The sequence below is a fragment of the Frieseomelitta varia genome, unplaced genomic scaffold (assembly GCF_011392965.1).
Source record: "Frieseomelitta varia isolate USP_RPSP 00005682 unplaced genomic scaffold, Fvar_1.2 scaffold_580, whole genome shotgun sequence".
NCBI classification, from domain to species: domain Eukaryota; kingdom Metazoa; phylum Arthropoda; class Insecta; order Hymenoptera; family Apidae; genus Frieseomelitta; species Frieseomelitta varia.
In genome coordinates, this window is record NW_025110346.1 from 187,883 (window position 1) to 211,605 (window position 23,723).

The 23,723-nt window shown below is 37.2% G+C and overlaps 4 protein-coding genes across 4 annotated transcripts; 1 reads left to right on the forward strand and 3 right to left on the reverse strand.

Moving 5' to 3' along the window:
- Positions 1-34: 34 nt before the first annotated feature.
- LOC122534248 (ER membrane protein complex subunit 7) lies at positions 35-1,153 on the reverse strand. The gene is made up of 4 exons (XM_043664714.1): positions 893-1,153; positions 465-723; positions 316-390; positions 35-221 (listed from the first exon to the last, which is right to left on the reverse strand). Exons 1-4 carry the CDS (start codon positions 1,093-1,095, stop codon positions 93-95), a joined length of 666 nt encoding a protein of 221 aa, XP_043520649.1. The 5' UTR covers positions 1,096-1,153; the 3' UTR covers positions 35-92.
- A 226-nt stretch (positions 1,154-1,379) lies between these two features.
- Positions 1,380-2,797, forward strand: LOC122534246 (RNA-binding protein 42). Its single transcript, XM_043664712.1, has 4 exons — positions 1,380-1,558; positions 1,787-2,028; positions 2,114-2,491; positions 2,577-2,797. Exons 1-4 carry the CDS (start codon positions 1,518-1,520, stop codon positions 2,795-2,797), a joined length of 882 nt encoding a protein of 293 aa, XP_043520647.1. The 5' UTR covers positions 1,380-1,517.
- Positions 2,496-4,410, reverse strand: LOC122534247. Its single transcript, XM_043664713.1, has 3 exons — positions 3,852-4,410; positions 3,562-3,761; positions 2,496-3,478 (listed from the first exon to the last, which is right to left on the reverse strand). Exons 1-3 carry the CDS (start codon positions 4,325-4,327, stop codon positions 3,312-3,314), a joined length of 843 nt encoding a protein of 280 aa, XP_043520648.1. The 5' UTR covers positions 4,328-4,410; the 3' UTR covers positions 2,496-3,311.
- A 17,894-nt stretch (positions 4,411-22,304) lies between these two features.
- On the reverse strand, positions 22,305-23,057 carry LOC122534256. Its single transcript, XM_043664723.1, has 3 exons — positions 22,850-23,057; positions 22,704-22,770; positions 22,305-22,516 (listed from the first exon to the last, which is right to left on the reverse strand). The coding sequence occupies exons 1-3, from the start codon at positions 23,053-23,055 to the stop codon at positions 22,469-22,471; spliced, it is 321 nt and encodes a 106-aa protein (XP_043520658.1). The 5' UTR covers positions 23,056-23,057; the 3' UTR covers positions 22,305-22,468.
- Positions 23,058-23,723: the final 666 nt, after the last annotated feature.

The window sequence follows — 23,723 nt, forward strand, 5'->3', positions numbered from 1 at the left end:
AAATGTAATAAAAAGGTGGAAAAAAAGATTCGCGTTTCTTCTAAAAATTGTAATTAATTAGAGTGCAAATACACATCCTATAAAGGTTTTAATCATTGTCTCTTTTTTGCAGCTTTCACTGCTTTTGATTTTTGTTTTTCTCCACCAGACAAAAACGATGTTATTACTTCAGACATTTCTGGCATATTGTAATTGGTAAAATTATTTAGTTGTTCCATCTCCTGAAAAAGATGTAAATAACACATTTGAGTTATAAATTCAACATTATACAATGAAACTTAATTTTATAAGTAATTATTGAATTTATTTACCAACCTTCCTGGTTTCAGGATCGTTCATTATTTTTGGTATAATCATAATTAGCAATAATGGTAATATCATCATCAAAACCTGCAAAAATATAAGAAAGTGATTTTATTTCTTTTACACAAATGTAAATTCATATGTACAATAATATTCCATACCATAGGATTGAATAAAAAGTCTGTTACTCTCCACTGTTCTCTAACTTGGAAATAACGGAATGGTGTGAGTGGTCTCATTTTTAATGGATACGGAACTTGTATTACTTGAGACGTTTGTATCAAATTAACTTTCCTTGCTCTGAATTTCCCTTTTGAGTTAATCTCTACTCTGACAGGTTCATAAACACAGTTTGGATTTACAACCTCGATTATATATGATCCTGAAGGTACGTTTGATATAATGAATGTTCCATCTTCCCTGAAAGTATTAAATGTGTAAAGTACAAAAAAAACCTAACCTATATAAAGTTGAAGTCAATGTTGCTTCATACATTCTCCGTGACTGATAAAAAAGAAAAATTTATTGCTTTTCGCACACAAGTGAAAACTTGTTAAGTTTTAATCAGAAATATCTAACATAAATTTACCTTAAGAAACCATAATGTTCTCCACCGTTAGCCATGACGTGAGTCATTAACTGCCAGCCATTTGATGCACCATTTTCCCAAGGGAACACCTTTCCTTCGATAACGTACAGATCTGTCGACGTATCCTCGTCATTTTCGGCAGTTACATACTTATTCGATGTGCTGACAATAATGAAAAGTAGAAAAATAGCACTTTTGTACATGATTATACCAGACGCACATTCAACACATAAGCTCGTATCATACAATCAACTGTTGCCAACGTAATAAAGTGTGAATTACCGACTATCGAATTATAGATTTTCAAAAGTTATTTCGTATATTTTCTCTGTTTTGAATTAAAATGTTGTGCTAGTCTTTTTTTAACGTTCTATCAAATTTGATAAATTAAATAATATTTATAATAAAATATAAAATATTCTTTTTTGTATACTTTGTTGGTAATACTGAATTGTTTTCGTATATATCTTAATGTTGGCGATAGTATGAAGTGATCTTCAAAACAAAAGTTTTCGGGTCGAAGCTGAGTAGTTCGAATGTTCATTTTGGCTTGTACAATTGTTATTTTGTTATTTTAGTGCGTGTATTTACATTGAAGAAGTTAAAAAATAACAAGCACACCAAAATGGACGATAAATTACGTCAAATGGAAGATGAGATGAATAGGTATGTAATAGTTATAAACACACACAATGTTCTTAACCTATTTATACTACAGTTTCATTTTATTGACTTACTTTCTATCGTGCAATTAATTATCTAGGTTACGTTCTTACGTTCCAAGTGACTAATTTTTTTATAAAACAAATAAGTTCTTGTACAAATTTATCATTGAGAATTTATATTCAGAATACAAATGGCATTAATTGATCATAAATTTGTACTATTTTATAGATTTGAGGCTGAGATTGGTAGTCAATTGGTTACACCAATGGTCAGGCCAGTAATTGGTGCGAATACTTACAATCAAGTGGCTAGACAGTTGGAGCAGCATGAACTTCCAACACCGGTTGTTGCAGCAGCAGCAGCTAGTTTAGCTTTTCCTCCGATAATTGGATTTCCACCACCGCCACCACCACCACCTCCTCCACCTCCACCGCCGCCAATGTTAATTCCACAACAAGTAGCAAGACAAGGTAAATAATTATGCATATAATTTTTTTATATCTTATGAATATATTCATGGCAAGTAGTTTATTGATGAAACATTATTTTACTTAGGTGCTGTCCCCTCTATTACGACGTATTCATCGCCTGCGCAAATAAGTAATCCATACTTACCAAACATGGTGGACCCTTGTTTAAGTGCTACTCCAAAAACTTATGAATCTACGTCGACACCAATGATTCATCCCGAAATTATTGAACAGATTATCAATACAAAGATTCCAGAAGATGACACTAAAAAGAAACCCAAGGTGAAAGGTGTTAGTACTGCAGCAGAATTAGCTATTAGCCAAGGTAAAGCAAGTTCTACTATGGCTAATGCTAGTGCTGAAGAGACTCATCCCAAGGGTAAAGGAAAGAAAAATAAGAAGATTGTACGAATGGCTGGTGGACAAATATGGGAGGATCCTTCTCTGCTAGAATGGGATGACGGTAATTATCTATTCATGTTTACATCCTTTGTAAATTTTATTTTGCTTTAAATATATTTTACATATTTTTTTTTTTTGTATTACAGATGATTTCAGAATATTTTGCGGAGATTTGGGAAACGACGTCACGGATGAAATGTTGGTGAGAGTCTTTGGAAAGTATCCAAGCTTTCAAAAAGCAAAAGTAGTTAGAGACAAAAGAACAAACAAAACGAAAGGATTTGGATTTGTATCGTTCAAAGACCCACAAGACTTCATCAAAGCAATGAAAGAAATGAATGGTAAGTTAAATAATTTCTTATTATAACAACTTAAATTAGATTATGTTTTTAAATATACGTGTAGAGAAATTGATTTTAATACAACCAAACGTAGCTAAACATAAATTTTCCTTTTAAGTAGAAAGTAAAAATTTATTTTATTGTGTTTTTGAATCGTGTAAGCAAAAAAGAATGGTAATTTTGTACGTAATGAGGTAGAGTCACCAAAAGAAGTAGTAAAATTTCAACTTTCGAAACTGAAGCTTTAACGAAAATTTAAAGAAGTAGGCGATTTCTTAAATAATTACTTATTGTTAACAAAAGTTAAGAAACTCTTTAGTAAATCAAATTAAAAACTTGAAGAAAATATTTCAAAAGTACGTATAAACAGATAACGAACAATTTGAAGAAGTTATTTTCAGATTGTCATTTATCCAAAATATGACGCTCAGTTATAACTAGATATAACTAAATATCTCTACAGTTGATTTCTCGGTATAGTAAAATTATGAGATCAGTATTGCAGTTGTAGTGATGTTGTGTGAGTAGAGCAGATTCTTTTCATTTGCCAAACGGAACCCATCCGTATGATCTAAAAAACTGTGGTATTATCGAGTATTGTCTTTTTGGTTGCGTGGAACTTCCGTTACGTAAAGCAATGCGTTTGTTTGGGTGCATTATGGGTGTTGTACTTTCAGTTCTTCCCAGTTCTTGTTGTTGAGAAGTACCTTAACATAACATGTACCATGTGTATCTGTACTTGTACGGGGTAATGTATTATCATTTTCGTTCTTGTTTAATATTTCCTTACTGGCGTGGTTTCCACGAGGACCGTGTGGATTCATATATAGGACAGAGAAGGGCATGCCACCGGCACCCCAGCTACGTGACATAACAGCATCCTTTTTCGACAATCTGTTCCCAATTTGCTTGGTAGTTACCGAATTGTCATCCCACGTTTCTATTATCGCGTTCGGATCTAAGTTTGAAGCTTCTCGTCGTATGTTCATTCTACAATCCGTAAACAGTATTACTTCTTAGCCACGTTTCTCTGCGGAACAACGTATGAACAATGGAGACAATGAAAAGTGGATCACCTACCTTGATGCGGGAAGATTCTGACTCCTTGAGATCAAGGGGACATTTTTGTGAACCTGTACCGACAGCCAATTCCAACAGTCTTCATTCGACGAACAAGACACTATCGCGTCCAATGCGTCCTGTTCCAAGCTGTTTCTCATATCAAGCAACGGTACTGCTTCACACACCATCCACAGTGTGTTCAGTGCAAAAATCACCGTCGTGAACATCGCTTTTCCTTTACCTTTGATCCCTTTCAATGATATCTTCTCGTTTTTTCTTGTCTGTTCGTTCAACGTTCCCACTTGCTTGGGACTCGATTCGTTATATACAGCTACAGTCGACGGTGTGTTCCCACTGGCGAATTCTGAAACGCGAATTGCGAGACCAAATAAATCGTTTGACAAACGTTTCGATTGTCGAGTGAAAGGACCCAGTGGAGAAGCGTGGGCCATCGTGTGTAAATTTAATCGGAAACGTGGGTGACGATTTCGCATGAACCCGCGAAACGCATCACGGCCGTGCGTCGTGACAATCGTTATTAGGCCGGTCACAAATCCACGAGTTTGACGACAGCCAGGTATGCTGTTTACGTTTTCGAAACATTTCTGCAATGGTTACGCACTATTTATACAAAATTCCTGCTAAATTTAGCGCGGTGAATAGCCATCAACTTGCCGATTTTAGCGACAAGGGCTAGAGAGGCGGCATTATCGCCCCGTTGACAGTGAAATCGACGCGCGAAAACGATTTCAGACGGGCCGAACGATCTCTTCGATTAGCTCGCCAACTTGGTTTAACACTAGAACTACTAGAGTAGTCGAAGTGACCAATTTATAAATTTTTCAGAGTAATTTTTTTTTTCAGCGGATTTGCAATGTTACATTTTTTAGAAGTTCGAGTGGTTTTTGTAAAATACATGAATAAAAGTTCGTGTGTTCGTATTATCGTTATTATAAATCCTTTCATGTTCTTTACATTCTAATTTTTTTGACTCAATTTCTATTGACTTTAGTCCTTCGTAGTTCGAATGTTAAACATTTATTTTATAGTTTTTCTATCATATTGCATTCTAATTTTTTTTATTCAATTTCTATTGACTTTAGTCCTCCGTAGTTCGAATGTTAAACATTTATTTTATAGTTTTTCTATCATATTGCATTCTAATTTTTTTGATTCAATTTCTATTGATTTTAGTCCTCCGTAGTTCGAATGTTAAACATTTATTTTATAGTTTTTCTATCATATTGTATTTTAATTTTTTTGACTCAATTTCTGTTGACTTTAGTCCTCCGTAGTTCGAATGTTAAACATTTATTTTATAGTTTTTCTATCATATTGCATTCTAATTTTTTTGACTCAATTTTTATTGACTTTAGTCCTCGGTAGTTCGAATGTTAAACATTTATTTTATAGTTTTTCTATCATATTGCATTCTAATTTTTTTGATTCAATTTCTGTTGACTTTAGTCCTCCGTAGTTCGAATGTTAAACATTTATTTTATAGTTTTTCTATCGTTTTGTATCTTTTTTTTCCCTTGCACTGTTCGACTTGATCCAATGGGATTTAGAGGAATGTACTTTCATCTTTTAGAAATCTCGAATGATAATTAACAATGGCAGTTAAATGACAAATCGATATGTCCACATAATCATTCCACAGAAAAAAAAAAATTGAGAGTCACTCTGTTCTTATAATTTAATGATTAAAGAAAAGAGATTAATTATCTAAGAGATTAATGAAAAAAAGAAATTCACTTACTACTTCTGTTACAACAAAAAGATCGTAACTTAATGTACATTTAAATGTTAATTTGTTCAGAAAAATTCAGTTTTCACATATTTTCTTAGTAATGTGAAAGGAACAGCGAAAAGAAGTTTAAGAATATTGCGATCAAGTTCTCGTCCGAATAAGACGATAATAACTCTCGATCTCGATATTTAGAATAAATAATTGATTAAAAAATTGGAAAATAAGTAATTGATTAAAAAAAAAAAGTTCTACGTAATTAGACATATAGTGATAGTTTATTAGAAACAATGTTTCGAACTTTAATTCGAGATTTAAAGGCAGACGTTCTGTTCCGTGAATATTAATTCAGCACTGATGTTCGAGATTTCTGTTACTAACATTCTATTAGCAAGCAAGTTGTACAATTTAACGAACTCGCGTCAGTGATAGAGGAAAATGAGTTATGCGGGATCTTTAATCTAGCAATTTCCGCGTGTTAATGAGCGGGGACTACCTTGAAATGTCGAGCGTGTGATTAGAATAGGAAATTGTTCGAACTTTCTCCGATGTCACTTGAATAATTCTGCACTGACAGTGAAATCAAATTGTCACTAACACGAAATGATACTTGGAAAAAAAAAAAAAAAAAAAAGAAAGGTATCGTTTATCATATTTAATCAGATCAAAGAGAAAATTCAAACAACTTCCTCCGATGTCGTTCGAATAATTCGAACGTGCATAATTTGTCTCTACAAAAGAGACAAACTTGATCAAAAATTATTGACGACGTAATAAGTTCCATCTAAACATGTTATACGACCAAAAAAAAAAAAAAAAAAAAAACAAACAAATTTCTTTCTGCGTTTATTATTCATTATTTATATATATTTTGGACTTTTAGATTACGCGGACACCCACGCTCCAAAGTCACGTTGAGATTTTTTTATCATAGTTCCTTCGATTCTTATTGTACAAACTATGTTTCTCGACGATTGTTGATAAGTAAAGTTCCGCCCGTAAAGTGCTCGGATATTGCGCGAATTGGAATAAAAGCGTGTTCCACCACGCGTTCGTCTTTTCGCCACGACGAGGTCAAGAGAACCGAAGCGCGGCGTAACGCGGTTCCCAACCATTTGATTTTCCTTGAGACTTGTCGTGCCGTTGCTCGAACGTGATAGAGGAACGTCAGAGAGAAAGTTTGGAAGATGACGAAGCGAGGAACGGAGAAATAGGACGAAACTTTTCGGGGAAATGTTTGGAATTTGGATTACCGTTGCAAGAAACGCCTTACTACTATCTTTTTCTACGTTCGTCATCCAGTCGATTTATCAAACGGGCCATAATTAGACAAACAGACGTGATACATTCTTACGCTGACTTTTTTCAACAATGATAAGCTAGAATAACGTTGGCTCCGAGAAAACTATACAGGGTATGTATCCCAATGATTTATACAGCAGATAAAAATAATGAAAAAAGTTCGTCTGTACCTGTGTCCTAATTTTCTTCTATAAAATGTTTATGTTCTGTAATTGTGCGTCTGATTGTTAAGATTGCAGATGTTCGTCAAAGGAAAAGTAAAAAGTAAAAATTGACGACAAAAGTTTTTCTAAAGATTCTACATTAAATTCGGTTTCTTTTAAAAGATACTACACGTTTCAAGGAATCCAAAATGCATAATTATTTATCCTGGAGATGATGGGAAAGTTACAAAAGAATGACATTTCTGAATATTGTCATTGCAATAGTTTAGTAAAAAAAAAATGTTCGGCGAAGAAACTTTTGTTGCCAGTCAGGTCGGAAATTCGCTAATTTTCTTTTCACTGTGCAAACGTCACTAAAAAAAAAATTAGAACCTAAGCAGAGATTTCTTCCATCAATCAAATATTGCAGCAAAAACGCTTCACTTTAGATACTTCACGTGCACTCCACATTTTTGTACATTACATTATTTTCCTTCTCTTTTTTTCTTTTTTTTTTTTCCGCATTTACCCTCCAATCATCACTGATTATTCTTCCAATACCGCTTGATATTCCCGGAATTTATTCAAAGCCTTGTTCAATTTTGCATCGAAGTATTTTAACATTTCAATGGAGTTCGCGTGCACAATGGAGTTCAAGTATTTTTGCAAATAAAAATTCGATGAATTTAAATGGGGGTGAGTGTTGTGCCAGGTTATGCAGCAGAATTTTATAATTATTACAACGTAAAATTCACTGTGTCTCGTAAACAAAATAAAACAAGACACGTACTTTCGCGAATATATTTTCATCGTTCTTCGGCGCGTGATTTAATACCTGAAATATTGCCGGAACACGTTGTTTTCGATTTTATCGCGGACGAGCTATCTACGACTGTTTGCGAGGTTTATCACTATCACGAGAAAGACCAACGATAATTGGTTTATCTTGCAATCGGTATTTATCATTTAAAAATGTTCAATTGATAGAAAACTAGTTAGAAACACGCGTCAGAGAGAAACATCTCTGTTTCACTCTCTCACCCTTATTGACAAGCGGATGTGTACACACATACATACATACATGCATAAGCACGTATATACCGAACGAGTTAAGAATATGAATAATTTTTCGCTTATCCGAGATTCCAGGAATTTCTGTTTATCTTCATTCAAGATTTCTCAAACTCGATAGAATAATTTCTAAAGTTCGCCTCGGTCTCTGTAAATATTCTAATACTCCGGAACGGAAGTGCATATTTGCCAGACGCGGCAAGAACTGACTTCAACGTCGGAGTATACTGTAGTTTCGCAGAACTTTTTGGCACGGAGATGATCATTGCCTGCTGTTTCGCGGATTATAAAAACGAAAAACTGAAGATTCCGAGAAGAACTGTCGTTCGATGTTTGTGGTGCATAAAGAGAACACGCTCGAAATAATACGTGCTCCCGATTATCCCCCCCCCCCCTCCTCCTGTCGCTCTATTTTGAAACGTGAAAATTTTGATCAATTGACCAACTGCGAAAAAGATTTCGACTGAAGGAAGAATCGGTCAGAGAGGGATTGGAGATTCGTCGAGAGGTTTAGTACAAGCTGCAACACCTCCACGAGAAACGGCCGGCGACCCCGAGACGCAACGCTCTTTGTCCTGGCTCTCTCTCTCTCTTGCTCTCCTCTGTCTCTCTCTCTTTCCTTTCTTCCCTCGAACCGCGATCCTGCGTCTTTATCCCTCCCTGTTCTCGCTCGTTTCTCTCTACATCTTTATTGTTCCTCTCGCGCACCACAGTGAACACAGCCGGTCTTTTCTTCGTCGATCACCGTCGCTTCTCCAAAGTTATTCCCTCCTCCGCCATTAATTTCGCAGTTTAAATGTTCTTACTCTCGCTGGAAAACTCATCCGTGTTATTGCTAAAGGGCTCCGAGGTCATTGTCAGTCGAGGGGCGAAATTTTCGTTGCGTAACCACGACTTCGTTCAAACACGCTTCTGCGTACGGTTCTTTAACCTCTTGCGCGGACCATAACGAGCGACCAAACCGCATTACAATGATCGGTCTTCTTTTTGAATTCATCGATATATCACTGGATAGAAATTACTAAGAAGAATAAGTAATTTACCTGTTTTGCCTGGATTATACTTCAATATGCTTAAAACTGAGAAAACATTGCAATTTTAGGCCAAATACTTTCGGCGTACGTGACACGTCATTCCGGCGCAAAAGGTTAACGCTGAAACTACCGACGATTCAAGCAGAAAATTTCCATAAAAAAAAAAAGAATAAAGGAACTTTGTAATACTATATAAGTTTTTATTTATACATTAAAGCCTAAAAAATGCGCTGTTTTTATAAAATATCTAAAACGAAAATTATTAAATTAGTCATTTGGACCACTTTGGTAGTTCTAGCGTTAAAATGCAAAATGAAAATTTAATGCGATTGTTCTCCTGAACTGATGTTTGTAAATAACTCATTGATCCATATGTGCTTCCCAAATGATTTACAATGAACGCTGTATGTAGATAGAGCACTTTTTATGGAGGTATTACGGTTAATTCCGAATCGCGTGATTCTTCATCCATTTGCATTGCTAAACCTCCCCTCCTATCTTTTCGCTTATTCTCTCCGTTTTTGCTGACTAGAATATTCCTTGAAAATCAACGATCAATTTTCTAAAGTTAAAGAGTTCTTTTTGTTCCATTGTACTGTGTTTATAGTTTTCAAAAACGTCGATACGATAATCGTCTACGAGGTAGAACTCCTATAGAAACACAATCGAAGACGAGATTTTTCGTTGCGTAATTTCGACCTAATTTAAAGAGTCTTCCACGAAAACAAAGTAAGGAAACTACGTTCTTCAAAATAGTCGTTTTTACGCAGACTTCCTTGAGGGAGATACGAAGGCGAAAAGAACGCAGATACAAGTGAAAATTCCGACTGTATCAACGTCCTTCATTTTAAGTTCCGCTTCCCAATTCTGTTTCGAAATCAGTTCGACACGATCGCAATCGAAATAATAACAGGATGAAATCAAGATATTACATGTATAAATTAACGCAAACAGTCACGAAAATAAATTGAGACGTATAATACACATAATACTTTAAATGTAAAGTAATCATTTTCAAATGAAATTGTAACGTGAGAGATCAAAATAAATTCATACGAAAATAAAGTTAATTATCCGAAGAATTTGATTATTCGTAATCAGTTTGAATAATCAAAGTTCTACCATGCAATATATATATATATATATATATATATATATATATATATATAAAAACATTTTTCTATCAGCAAACATTGCTACAGTCTATAAATATAAAAGTGACGATACATTTCTAAAAAAAGACACGTTTTACCGAATATATGAGAACTCGTTTACACTGAATGTATAAAATAACAGAAATTAACAAAAATAAACAAAACATCGAAAAGTTAATCTACATGTTTGATTTTAATCATCAAAGAATCGACGTTTCATTATCAAAACGATTGCACAGAGAATATTGCAGTTCGTGAAACGTGTTCTCGCTATATAAAATATATATACATGTATATGAAAGTAAAAGCTATTTATATTAGGTCGGTGATTGGTAGGATACGTCGTTAATAGCGCGAGCGGTGTCACTGATTTCCGAATCAGTTTTTGCCGCTTGACATTTTGCATAATCCGAATCGACTTGTTTACATCGGTTGTTCACGGTCCACGACGTGGTGTTTGAGAATCTCGAGCAGCAAAGAGGGAAGGAAAAAAAAAGAGAAAAAAAAAAGAAGAAGAACGGAGAGGAAAGAGAAGAAGAGAGAAGCCATACTGCGTGGTGCGGGCGACGACGTTGCTGTTACTGCTGCAGCTAAAGCTGCATTCTTTCATGAGAAGGAAAAGAGCAGAAACGTTAGAGTGAGAAGAAAGTGTGGGGGGAGAAAGGAGGAGGAGAAGGGGGTTGACGAGGAAGGGGAAGGGACGCGAAGAGAGCGACAAGAGGGGAAGAATGAGAGAGAGAGAGAGGGGGGAGGACGAGGAGGTAAAAATCCGAGGAATGTACCAAGAGAGCACTTTGAAATCGGTTGGCAGTGGTTTAAGATTACGCCGAGTAAGGTTCCTCGAAGGCCTCTCTCGAATCTCCTCCAACCGAATCCTTATGCGGCCGACTCGGCGAAATGGAACGCGACCCTGATTACCTCCGTGCAATCCCAAGTCTCGCGTTCGAACGCGTTCTGGCGTCGATTAAGCTTAAATAAAAAGCTAACGTGTTTCTGCCGGGCTGTCGATCAGCTTCTTCCAACGGACCTCGATAAAAAGGATTTCACGTTCCGTTTCATCTCCTGTTCCGTTTCCTTCCACTGCCACGATCAAATTCAATTATTTATTTTCCCACTCTTGTCTCGGAGAACGCGCGACGAGGACGCAACGGCGCGACGTATCGACAGGAGATTCGCGATCCGTTTTTGACATCTCGCTTCGTTTCGTTTGAATTTGATCTCTTTGCTCTTGGCGTTGCGTCTTTCGAAAATTGACACGAGACGACGGATTTTTTTCTCTCTCTCTTTTTCTTTCACGGTCTCGCGACAAATGGTGGTTATCCATTAAAAAGAACGTAAGCGAGTGGCAAGAAGGAAAGAGTGGTTGAAAGTAAGGAACGTTGGGAACTTACTCTCACAGAGTAAAGGAACACCTCTCTATCAAAGTATCGCTCCGTGAGTGTAACTTGGATCCCCCGGTTTTCTCAGGGTACGCATTTCGTATCGCTCGACACGATACCTTGCTACCCGATATCTCCCACCAAGAAAAACAGAACCGGGCTACTGGTTTTACATTACGAAAGTGGAAAGAAGACATGGTTTGCGCGTTCGATGCGAACCGACAACACCTTACTTAAACGCGTTCCCAGGCGTTTCTTTTCGTCTAACTAAACCGCTCGCTGATGCATGAAATCGACATCCTACAGTGCTGGGGTCTTCTCTAACAAATATTTTCCGTTGAACATTTTGAAATTCGTCAGTCGCGTGACTTTCATCAGAGAAACGGGAAGTTGAGATTGGAAATCCGCATATGCGATTCGCTCGTCGAGAGACCTCTGGAGGACGCGGTGTTTAAGAACTAAGCGGCCTAAGGCCCCGGTTTCCTCCACCATCGTTCCACGGCTGGCCTCGTCGACGTACTACGGACGACCGCGCATGCGCCGCACGACAAAACGTTATAAACACACGCACCGTTCTCGTTTTCTCGAGGCACACGCGAGTACCACACTCACAATCGTTTGCGAGCGCTTCTACGCACACACGCGCGCGTGAGCCCGTGCATGCACGTACATAGTACAGGTAGAAAAGAGCCGCGATAATAGTTTGAAAGACACGATCCACTCACCGAGAGTTCCACAAAGAAGCAGAAACGACAGCAAAAGACGCGGAGACCTCGCCCAGGCCCGTACAACGTGCCCGTTAGCCTGCTGCTGCCAGGGCATGTTTCCTTTCTTTTTTCCCTTTTATCGCACTTCCCTTTGGCTGGACGTCCCGGCCGAAGCAACCACGTTGTCGCACCTTTCCCTCACGTTGTATTTTCTCTCACGTACGTTCACCACCAACGCGAATTCCTCTCTACGTGTCGGTCGCTAAAGTACATCACCACGGGTGCACATGGTTCTCATGATCCTTCTTTTTTTTTTAATTTCCTTTTCTTTTTCTTTTCTCTCCTGTCCTCTCCCTCCCCTCTCGCTCCTTCACGAAACGACGAACAAAACACCGAGCTACACACTGCACACGAACAACCGAACGAACGAACAACGCCGGAACAACCAACGAAGCCAACACCAACGAACGAGCTGTCCTCGAAAGACCGACGCCGTAGAAACGCGCCTACCCGACTGAACGACGAGGACGCGCGATTCGTTCGCGGTACCCTGTGCTTTCCAGCTTACTTGCTGCCTGCCTCCTGCCTGCCTGCCTGCCTGCCTCGCTGCTTGCTTGCTTGCTTGCTTGCTTGCCTGTCTGCTTGCCTGCCTGCCCGCCTGCCCCGAATACCGTCTCCGCTCTTCACCTCTCTGCCCCTCTCTAACAACCCCCCCTATCGTCCCGTGTTTCCCTACCGCCCCGCTAGCCCCCAGTTCGTGCCGACCCGCCGCTGATCAACCCTCCTCCCTCCGCACTGTCTATCGGTCTCTCTCTCTCTCTCCTTCTCGACCCTCTCCCCCTCCACCAACCCCGCATTGCCAATCCCGTCGCCAGCATACAAACAGACCCATCCCCACCACTTGCTAACTACTTGTTGATCTTCCAGGAACGGACAGCCGATTCATCGAACCTCGTACTTTCGTTTCTTAACCTCTTGCGCGCTGGAACGACGTGCCACGCACATGGAGAATTTTTTGTCGCAAAATTGCAATATTTTCTCAGCTTATATTTAAGTATATTTAAGTATAACTCGGGCGAAACAAATAATAAATTTATCACTTCTCAATGAGTTCAAAAAGAAAGCGACGAATTATTGTATACAGTTTATGTCACTCGTTATGGTCCGCGATCAGTTGCCAGCTCAATTGGTTAACTATGTATATATCTCTTTTTTTCTCTCGCTCTGTTTCTATTCGCGTACGTAGATTTTCGTCGAGAATCCGATTTCACGTGGTTGCTCGTGAAAAAAAAAAAAAAGAATGGGTAGGTCGTTCACGTGTACTCGAGCTGAAGAAAGTTAGGGCTTATCCATCGCGGTAACACGGTGTATCGCGAGGTGTATCGTGAGATGATTTTCTCTTTTGTTTCCCCATTCAGGGTTCTTCGTTCATTTCGTTTTACTTAATCGCTGTTTGAGCCAGTGAAGTAACTCTTCGAAATACACTTTCCCGGAAACACAGCGTCGCGTCGTACGTAACTGAGACAACCGCCGCGTTGTATCTAACTGAGATAACACGGCCAATCGATGATAATTATCCAAATTCTCCCAAGAAGTTGTACGCGAAGTCATACTCGGCACGGGTTATCTGTCTACCTGTTGCCGCGATAGCGTGGCTATCAAAATGCCTGCGATGCGCGACGAGTAGAAAGAGGAAGATAAAAATCGGCGAGAAGCGCGTTAAGATTTTAACTGGATTGAATCTACGCAGGTGAATATCGATATTTGATTATTGTGTTCCTGAACACGAACGCGATTCGAGAACTCGAGTTCGCTAATTTCTCAGTTTTAACCACATGCGCACTGGCAACTGAGCGCGGACCATAACGAGTGACCGAAACCGTATACAATAATTCGTCGCTTTCTTTTTGAACTCGTCGGTATATGACTGGATAGAAATTATTGAGAATAAATTTATTATTTGTTTTGCCTTATGGGTTATGCTTAAATATACTTGAAACTGAGGAAATACTGCAATTTTGGGACAAAAAAATTCTTGACGTGCGACATACCGACACTTTACATTGCTATTGCTATTGCTAATCACGTCTTTTCACGGCAGGAATACAGCTAATTGTCAATTTAACACAGGGAAACAACTTTCGGATAATAAGAAGAAAAAAATTAGATTTCTTCGTTTTCTTTAACGAGAGTTGAAGCGAACGAGAGAATGCAGAATTTTAAACCAAATGTTTAAGTACCGATCGTTTGACCGGACGTTTAAGCCACTTTCGATCGAGGTGAGTATTTTTCTCGTCGTTTAAAAAGAATTATTGAGATTCGGGGAGAACGTGAAATGGATTATGCTAAAAATAATTAGAAAATCGTTGGGAAACGCGAATTAACGGGAGATTGTAAATGAAACTCTTGGCGGAAAAGTGGGGTTATCTCGTGCAGTTGAGCTTCGTGACGACTCGAGAGGCGGTCTCGGTATCATTCTTATCCACTTTTGCATTCCCACGTCGCAGAATGACGGTCACACGGTCGATTCTTACTTGGAGCACGGCTCCACCTCGAAGAAGCTAAATACTCCTCAAACATGGAATTTCTATTCCCCTGGGTTTTCTTGCATGATTAACCTGATATTATTAATGGAACTTTGAAAATTGCCAAGGTATGGGTATTAACAAATTCCTACAACTATTACACGGAATAAAGCCTGACAGTAAAGAAATACGAAATTTTATATGTTACAAATTATTGGATTATTCTATTAAAAGCTACGAAATTGCGAAAGGGAGGTCTGTAATTTGCAAGTTAATTTGTTATTTGACAGTTCATTAACAACGTGTAACGTAATTGATGAATTATAGTTGATGAGAAGTTGTTCCTCTTCGCGGAAATTCCGCCACGATGAAAATATATATACCGCCACGTCACTTCAGTTGGAAAAACGTGAGAATGTCACGCGTGAATCATAATTATTCGATATCCGCAATTCGACAGTTCCGCGCGTTCTTTTTTTTTTTTTTCTTCGTAACATTATCTAAGCGAAAGTACGAAACATTTATTTGCCATTATTCTCCGTTCACTTGTGGATTTTTTCTGATTTATGCAAAAAAAAAAAATCTGTTTCTTTTAAGCGAATTTTAAACTTCCTAAGCGTATTAATACACGTAGCTAACTAATGAAAATGCTTCGAGAGCATAGTTGGTTCCCGTTCAGTTTTGATCCATGTACACATCGACGTCATAATGTTCCCACGCAAACGAGAAAATCAATATTCCCTTCGCGATCGAACCGAGCAAGCAAACTTACCATCCGCCGCGTAGTACTAAATCGCAAGAAATGATTTGCAGAATACATTAAAAGCGCTCTCTAGCTGGCCTATAATGGGCCACACCTTTTCGCCACAGCGAGTAATAAGGCGTAGATCAAACTAGAATGATTCGAAAAATCGATTGAACTCGATATACGCCACCACGTTCAATTCACAATACGTAACAATACGTGAATTTTACCAATATTTTGTAATCTACATACAGTAAAAAGTATTCGTACAGTGGCTAATCGCGACTAAAATGCTGAATAATAATATTTTTTCAAACAAACATGGTACATCTGTTCTAGAGAATTTGGAGAAAATTTCACAAACATTATTATTCAGAATTTAATAAATATTATTAGTCACTGTACGAATGCTTTTTACACCCACTCATTGTACAATTATTATCGTCGCAGTAAGTAAGTCAGTTAATTCGCAGAACCGTTTCAAAACGGAACGTTTCTGCATCTGAGAGACAGAGAATCGATCGCAGAATCGTTCAAATAAACCCGAGACGTTCAATTCATCAGCAGTTTTCATCGTTCTACCAGTCTATCGACCCGAAAATCTATCGACGTTCGTATTCCCAAAGGACCAGCTGGCACGACAAACTTCTCACTTCGCTATTTCCCATTAGATGCCCGCGAAACAAGCTTCGTCGATGTACCGTACACACAGTTAGTTTTTAGCCCGGCCAAAGGGACGCGAGGCAACTTGTAATATTAGATCAGGCAAAGGAACGAAAAGGATCGTGCTAATCGGACCCTAGAGCCTCGGTCCGCGAGAATTCTAGAATCTGTAATTACGATTTGGTAATTGGTTCGTTTCTGGTCTTGTTGCCTTCTTATTTACATAGATTCGTTTTCGGCTCGATCAGCGCTTTGTCATCGAGTTTTCCGCGCGCTTCGTTTCACTCCCGTGTGCATCGACTCTTATTAGTTGCGAAAAGATTAGAGCGTAGGTGGACGCGGAACGACGGTGGCCAATTATTAATGGATCACGTTACAATTACGTGCGTGAAATTTTTCAATATGCTTTTATACCATATCGGCTTGCTCGTTCATTTTGCATCCCGACCTGATTATTGTTCGCTTTTCTTTTCTACGCGGCCAGTTCAGTCACGCTGGGAAAAGTCAACAAAGTTCGCAGTTGTTGCGAAATTATTTAAAGTGTTGCAACGATCGTAGATGTGAACTCTGTCGTGCGACACGAACGAAAATCAAAAGGAAAAACCAGGTTGAAACCTGGATGAAAGTCGAGCTTGGAAATTTGTCAGGTAAACGCGGAATTCGGCCAACTTTCAACCGGACAAACTGTCTTTAGACTAAAACTGCCTTTTTTTTATGGAGAAAAAATAAGTCGAGAGTGCAGAATGAAGTTTAAAGCCAGCATTTTGCTGGAAATAGAATTCGAAGATTAATCGAATACACATGAATTTCATTCATTCCCAGGTTGAATAGAACATCGAAAATGGAATAGAATTTTTTCATCCGAAATCCCATTTTCCAGCGGAAATCGAATTTGAAAATTTCCGTCAACTACCGGAGAGAGAGAGAGAGAGAGAGAGAGAGAGAGAGAACAATTCCTCAACGAAACTTCTATATTCTGAATATATTTTCACGTATAAAATAATTTCCGATCGATTACCAATCTCTCAATAATTAACGAGCTTTCGAGCTCGATTTTCGCAAAAATAAAACTTCCGGCGCAATTTCATCGTCTTATTTTGGAACGTCCCCGCTTGCACGGCGACTTTAAATCTGTCAACGACAACGAAGAAAAGAACGAAAAGGAAATGCAATAATATAACGAGCGCCACGATCGAATTGTCTTTTTACAAACGAAATGAATAAATACGTACTTATCTATCTCTATAAACTGATGGCTCGTGGCGCCGCGACGTGATCGATTGCGTCGTAAAATTCTTATGATCGCGTCACGACAGCCCGGTTATTTATTCACTCGGTTATATTTCATCAGCGGTAATATTATTTATCGAATTTCTATCACGCGGATGTAGGTAATTAAATCGCGCGTTTCATTAACGACAGAATTAATGGATGAGGATTGAAATTACCGAAAAGGGGAAGGGTAATCCGGGAAGCGAATTACGGAAATATTTGCCATAATTTGCGACACAGACTGTTGCCCTGAGTTTCGTCCTTTTTCTTTCGCGTGGCACGCGTTACGTTTTTCAACTGCCTCGATTTACGTACGTAAATATTTGAACATCGTGAAAATCGATCGAATCGAATGATTAATACCTTCGCTGCATCTTCGAGTTGTCATTAATTCGCGATTTCCTGCCATCACTGAATCCCCCCCCCCCCCAATTAATTTCTATTCCGTGTATGGCGACCTGTATAAACCTGCGTGAACTTTGAACTTTTAAAACCACGTATCTCGACAAATTTCCCCGGAATCAAGTTTTATCCGCTTCCAATTACCTTTTGCTCTTTTATTTATTCCGGTAGTAATAATTTTGTCAATATCTATCGACTGTGCATTCACGTTGCCTGAATATTGAAAAATAATTTGGAAGTGTCCAAATACCTATGCACAGGGTGTACACGTTCCGGTGAGCGCTCCCGACTTCCTGTTGGACATTACGCGCTTCGTTGATGCGTTATTCTGTGATACTGTCTTAGTTTGTCCGGCTGTGCATACGTGTTGTTGGTTCTCAATGGGTCAAAGAAAGAAAAACGAGAACGAAAAGTAGAAAGATGTCAGATCGAGAGGACAGGGAAACCGGAATGGAAGGATCTTCCCGTGATCGTGATCGATGTCTACGGGGGATTCTTTCGGCCCGCAACGTGTCCACTACCTTCGCAACGGGCGAATAACGAAAAACGAAACGTCAGATTTTCTCGCGTAATACGAACAACAGAGTGGAGTTGACTCTCAATCCGTGTGTTTCATTGATCGCTTTGGACGGCTTTGAAATCGTACGCGGCTCGTATAAGATCGATTCTGCGTCGTTTTCCTCTCCGTCTATGTGATACTTCCGTCGAAACTTTTCAGAGTAGTGCCTACTCGGATTTCGATACAATTCCATCATCGTACACCTAACTTCTCTTCCTTTACGCGCGACCGTCGGATTTATTCTGTTTATGGAGTTTTATAATTTTATCGAAAAGTTTAACATCGACACCTTCGACTACGTTTCTAGCAGTTTATGCCTCTCGATTATAGCAATTCCGCACAATTTGTTTAATTAAGTTTCGCAAGAGATGTTTGATTTTTATCGTACAATCGGTATTTCAGAACCCGTAACAGACAGCAACGAGGGAGATACAGAATAGACCCGACATCTTACGGGACTTTCTGTCGTACGTTTCCAAGTATCGATCGTTTAAAAAGTAAACCAAGGTTTCAATAATTCAACAGATATACCTATCAGATATATAGACACGAAGATTAGTAAAGTTGATAGATTGTTGATAAAAGAGAAAAAAAAAGCTTGCAAAAGATGTGCAATATATTTCTTGTTCCAATGATTTTGAGAATCGAATACATGTTGTTCAAGTAGCTAAATATGACCGTGTAACAGATTATAATTCGTTTTTGTAGCTTTTATACATTTAGTTAATCAAAATTATCTCATAAAGAGATATTTCAATTCGATCAATTTTAATCGTGTAGGAAATCAAGTTTTAATGTATAATTACATTCTCAGATACTCCAGTCTCAATTTGCTCGTATAATACTGCCAAACCTGCAAATTGATCAAACGTAATTTTTATTTTACTCGTTGCTAAAAATTATTTTATTTTTATTTGATTAAATCGTTACCTCTCATAACAATGAATGCACGTAATAACAATACCTAATTAACGTACCTAATGATTACTTAATGATATGCACCTACAGTGTTATATAATCATATGAAATCAAAATATCGTTTCTGAATTGTAAAACGTTTCTCTGTACTAAAAATTATGTTATTTTGTTACAAGATATTTCTTTGTTAATTATTTTATACCGCCGATTTCACTAAAATGTTGTTGATTTTTAAATGTTTTTCTGTGCCAATTATATTGCCTGCAGCAACGTTATTTAAAGTTATTTTATCAATGTTACAAACAAGATGCTCATGCTATCCAATTTATAAACATGAATAAATATGTTAGAGTCAGTAGGAGTGAATGTTCGTTTTTTTATTTAGTAAATTAAAATTTCAAAGTTATTAATAAAATATTGAAGAACCTGTCATAAAATAAATTTTATAAAAGTTCGTGGACAGCCTTCCACGAATCCAGTGGAAGAATTTGGGCATTTTTTAACGCAACACTATTTCAAGAGACACGATCATTCGTTACCGCAACACTAATTGGAACAATATCGCAACACTAGGAGTTCAAGTAATTGGAAATCGCGATGAAATAATGTCGCTACACTAACTCGAAATCTAAATTCAATGATAATTATTACGAAAACAATACAAAACTGTACGAATGAAATTTCAAAAACATTCGAAAATTAATTAAAAGCAACGACTCTATAATTTAATTTAAAACAATAGAATGCAAGATAAATTTTACCCATGTATAAAAATACGGCAACTATAAAAATTCAAATCAAAATTGCGAAAGACAATCGCGGTATCGTAACTCGCAACTCTAACGCAAGGCAGACCATTATCATTTCTTCGTGACTCTAATTTAAACCGCAATCAATTTTTCGCAACGCTAATACGATGACGAGCGATGACGGGAAGAGAAAAAAAAATACAACTACAAATACTAAAAGAGCATAGTGACAAAGTAGTAACGAGAATAACCTCCCATGCTTTGGAATCATTTAAATGATCCAGAGGATGAGAAGGTCATCTGTTGTGACCCTCTTCGTGGCAGTTTGCCGGGCCTCTTCTTTTCTTCGAGCGCAATGCCCGCTGAAACTTACGTCTAGCTCGAGTCTTTCTAATCGCAAATACTAAGAAATAACTTATAAAGGTGAGATAATAATATAAATCGCGAAAGCTGACCTCGATGCACGTGGACGATCATCGATCGTAGTGATCGTTGTCCGTTCGCACGTGCATGCTCGAGCAATACCTGCATAAACGTTCGTTTCGGGACCTATTCGCGATTTATCCGCGACCGCGACCGCGATACTAAATTCGAAAAATCGAGGAGTAAAACCAGAAACAAGTGGCATGCTCAATTTGTACCAATTTCACTGTCGAGTTTTCAAATTAGATTTCCTGAAACAGGTTGGACACGCGAAAGGGGGACACGCGACCAGAGACTGTGCCAACCTGCCCGGCCCTACCTACTTACAATTNCTCCGACACCCGAGCTTAACACACAACTTTCACACTCTAATTTACGTACCATTTTCCTGAAATCGACTGACAATGGCTAGCAATCATTGCGTAAAACGTGATTAAAACACGTTTACAGCTATATGTGAGATTAATTAATAACCGAGATAGAATACATATAATTTTTATAGAAATTACATGTCCAAGTTGACATGGAATCATTATTACAATTGATTGTAGAATTGTTAATATGATTACAGTTGTATTTAATAGGTATTATTATAATAAATTCATACATCAAATATTTGTAATGAATGGAACAATAAAAACGACGCAATTCCACATCCTAACTCCACACACACTCATGAGGAAAATACGTCGTGCACGATATGCTAACACACTGTCAGTCGCTGAGAAATTTTTTATAAAATTACAAACTATGGTCATCGTGCCCAATGTCTTTCACCCACCCAAGTAGCACCTGGGCACGTGAGTGAGATCCTGACAATGGACACGGAAGGGGTTAAACCTGAAAATCCTGAACTGAAAAAATGATTAATTTATATAATTTGTATCTAACGGACTATTGTATTATTTTATTTCAAACTGTAATGACTCTACTCTTTCAGAAATTATTCAAATTGCAAGAGAATAAAGACAATGAATAATTTGTTAAAAAAAAAAAATACCATGAACAATCTAACAATTGACTCTAAATTAAATATTGATAGAAATAATCTCAGACGACTTCTTCATCAAAGCACATTCTCGAAAATACGAAAGCAGTGTCCAAACTTGTTGCTTCGATTCAAAAATCTGTCTGTCGCGAAGTATCTTCTTGCACATGAAATTTCATACGTTTTTTTTTTTTTTTTTTTTGCGGAAAAAATTCTAATCTATTATATTTTAAATTCTACTAAAGTTCACGGTTATAAAACTTAATTAATTAAATCAATTAATTTAATAGCATTATAAAAGAGTAGATGAAATTGAAAATTATTAATCATTAATTATTATAACAAAATATATCAAAATATATCAGCAGTATCAATAACTGCATCTTTCAGAGCTACGAAGTCGGAGGATATCCGTCTTCTCTACTATGAAATGCTCAAACGAAGTTGTTTTAATAATAATTATTTATAAATATTTATAATTTATCTATTCATATGGATATTTTACTTTTGGAAATATTTATACTGAAGATATTTTGATTTTATAAGCAATTACAATAAATGTATATATCCTAATTGTTAAAATCGCGATGTGCAAGAAGCCCTATCCTGATCTAATACATGAAAAAACCTGAAAAAAATGTTACTACTCACGGGTATAAAATATACCCGCGGTCACTATGCTCATCAAAAACTCTATGTATACAACCAGTCACCCGTGCCGATTCGGACCTTTCGTCCTACGACATGATTGAGTGACCGGAGGAACATAAATGCATGCGACTCACGCGACAGATGTGAAGAACGTTGTCATCGATGCTGCACTGGAGCAGGGAAAGTTATCGTGAAGACTCTCATCAAGTAAATACCACTGAGAATTCCATAGAGAACGCCGTGAAAAATTTCTTGAAAAAACATAAAATATTTTGTTTTTAAAAATACAATGTTATTTGTGAAAATTTAAATTTTAATAATGACAAAAATTGGGACTAATAATTTTAAGTGCTTTTATTTTATAATTATAATTTTACATTTCAGTAGAAAGAAAACTATGAAGAATAAAATTTAAATACAACGTGCCAAAGTACTTACATTTTTAGCTTTTGAAGTATCATATGATTCTTGGAAGATTAGGAGAAGGGGAGACTGAGTAGAAGATCTGCAACAAAACATCAAACATTATACTCCGTTGTCAAATTTGAAAAATTGAATAAATTAAAGTACAATATATAACTTACGATCTTGATCTCCTTAGAGACCTTATCCTCTTGAGCACTGATTCTACATATATACCGAAAACGAACACTGAACAAGAAAAAATACAAAAGAAGAAAAATAAAAGACTATCGACGCGCATGTTTAAGTAATAATCGACGAACTCACTGACTCCAATTTCACGAATTATAATTTGAATGAATTGAATATATAATCTAATGAGAGCCATTTTGCTGAAAAAAATATAAAAACATTTCGCAACAAACACTGACTCTACCAACCGCATTGCGCGCGGTCACTAAAATTTTCTGAAAATAAAGTTGGATTAGTTAGAGGAGGGCGAAGGATAAGTTCATTTAGAAAATACTGCTATTTTTCTAAACCATGATTGTGAACATAATGAAGAAACTGTATTAAAGATATTGGTTGTAAATTAATAAAGTATATCTCAATACTGAATACTGTAAATGAAAGATGAGTGTTGTATTCTAAATGTTCATTATTAGAGTAGGAAGTATGCACATTAGTAATATATCACGTCAAGTGTTATAAATATTCAAAAATGTTTCACAAGTCAAATGTACTTAAAAAATAGTATTATGAAAAACGCGTGAGAAATTTTGCTTTGAATCATTTAATTACGCATCAATCGTTTGTGTATACCTAAAATAAATGAAATGTTACCAAATTTCCATCAAACAATATCAGAGTGTCCATTAAATTGTGTCGTCTATGTGTTCTATCTTATCTCTGGAATCAAGGAATAACCTGCACAAAAAGAAACCAAAAGTTAGAACAAATATGTCAAATGAAGGCAAACATGTAAAAATGAAACGATAATCACCTCAAATTCTACTAAAGAAATGTACGAGATAAGCTACCGGTAATCGTACGAAT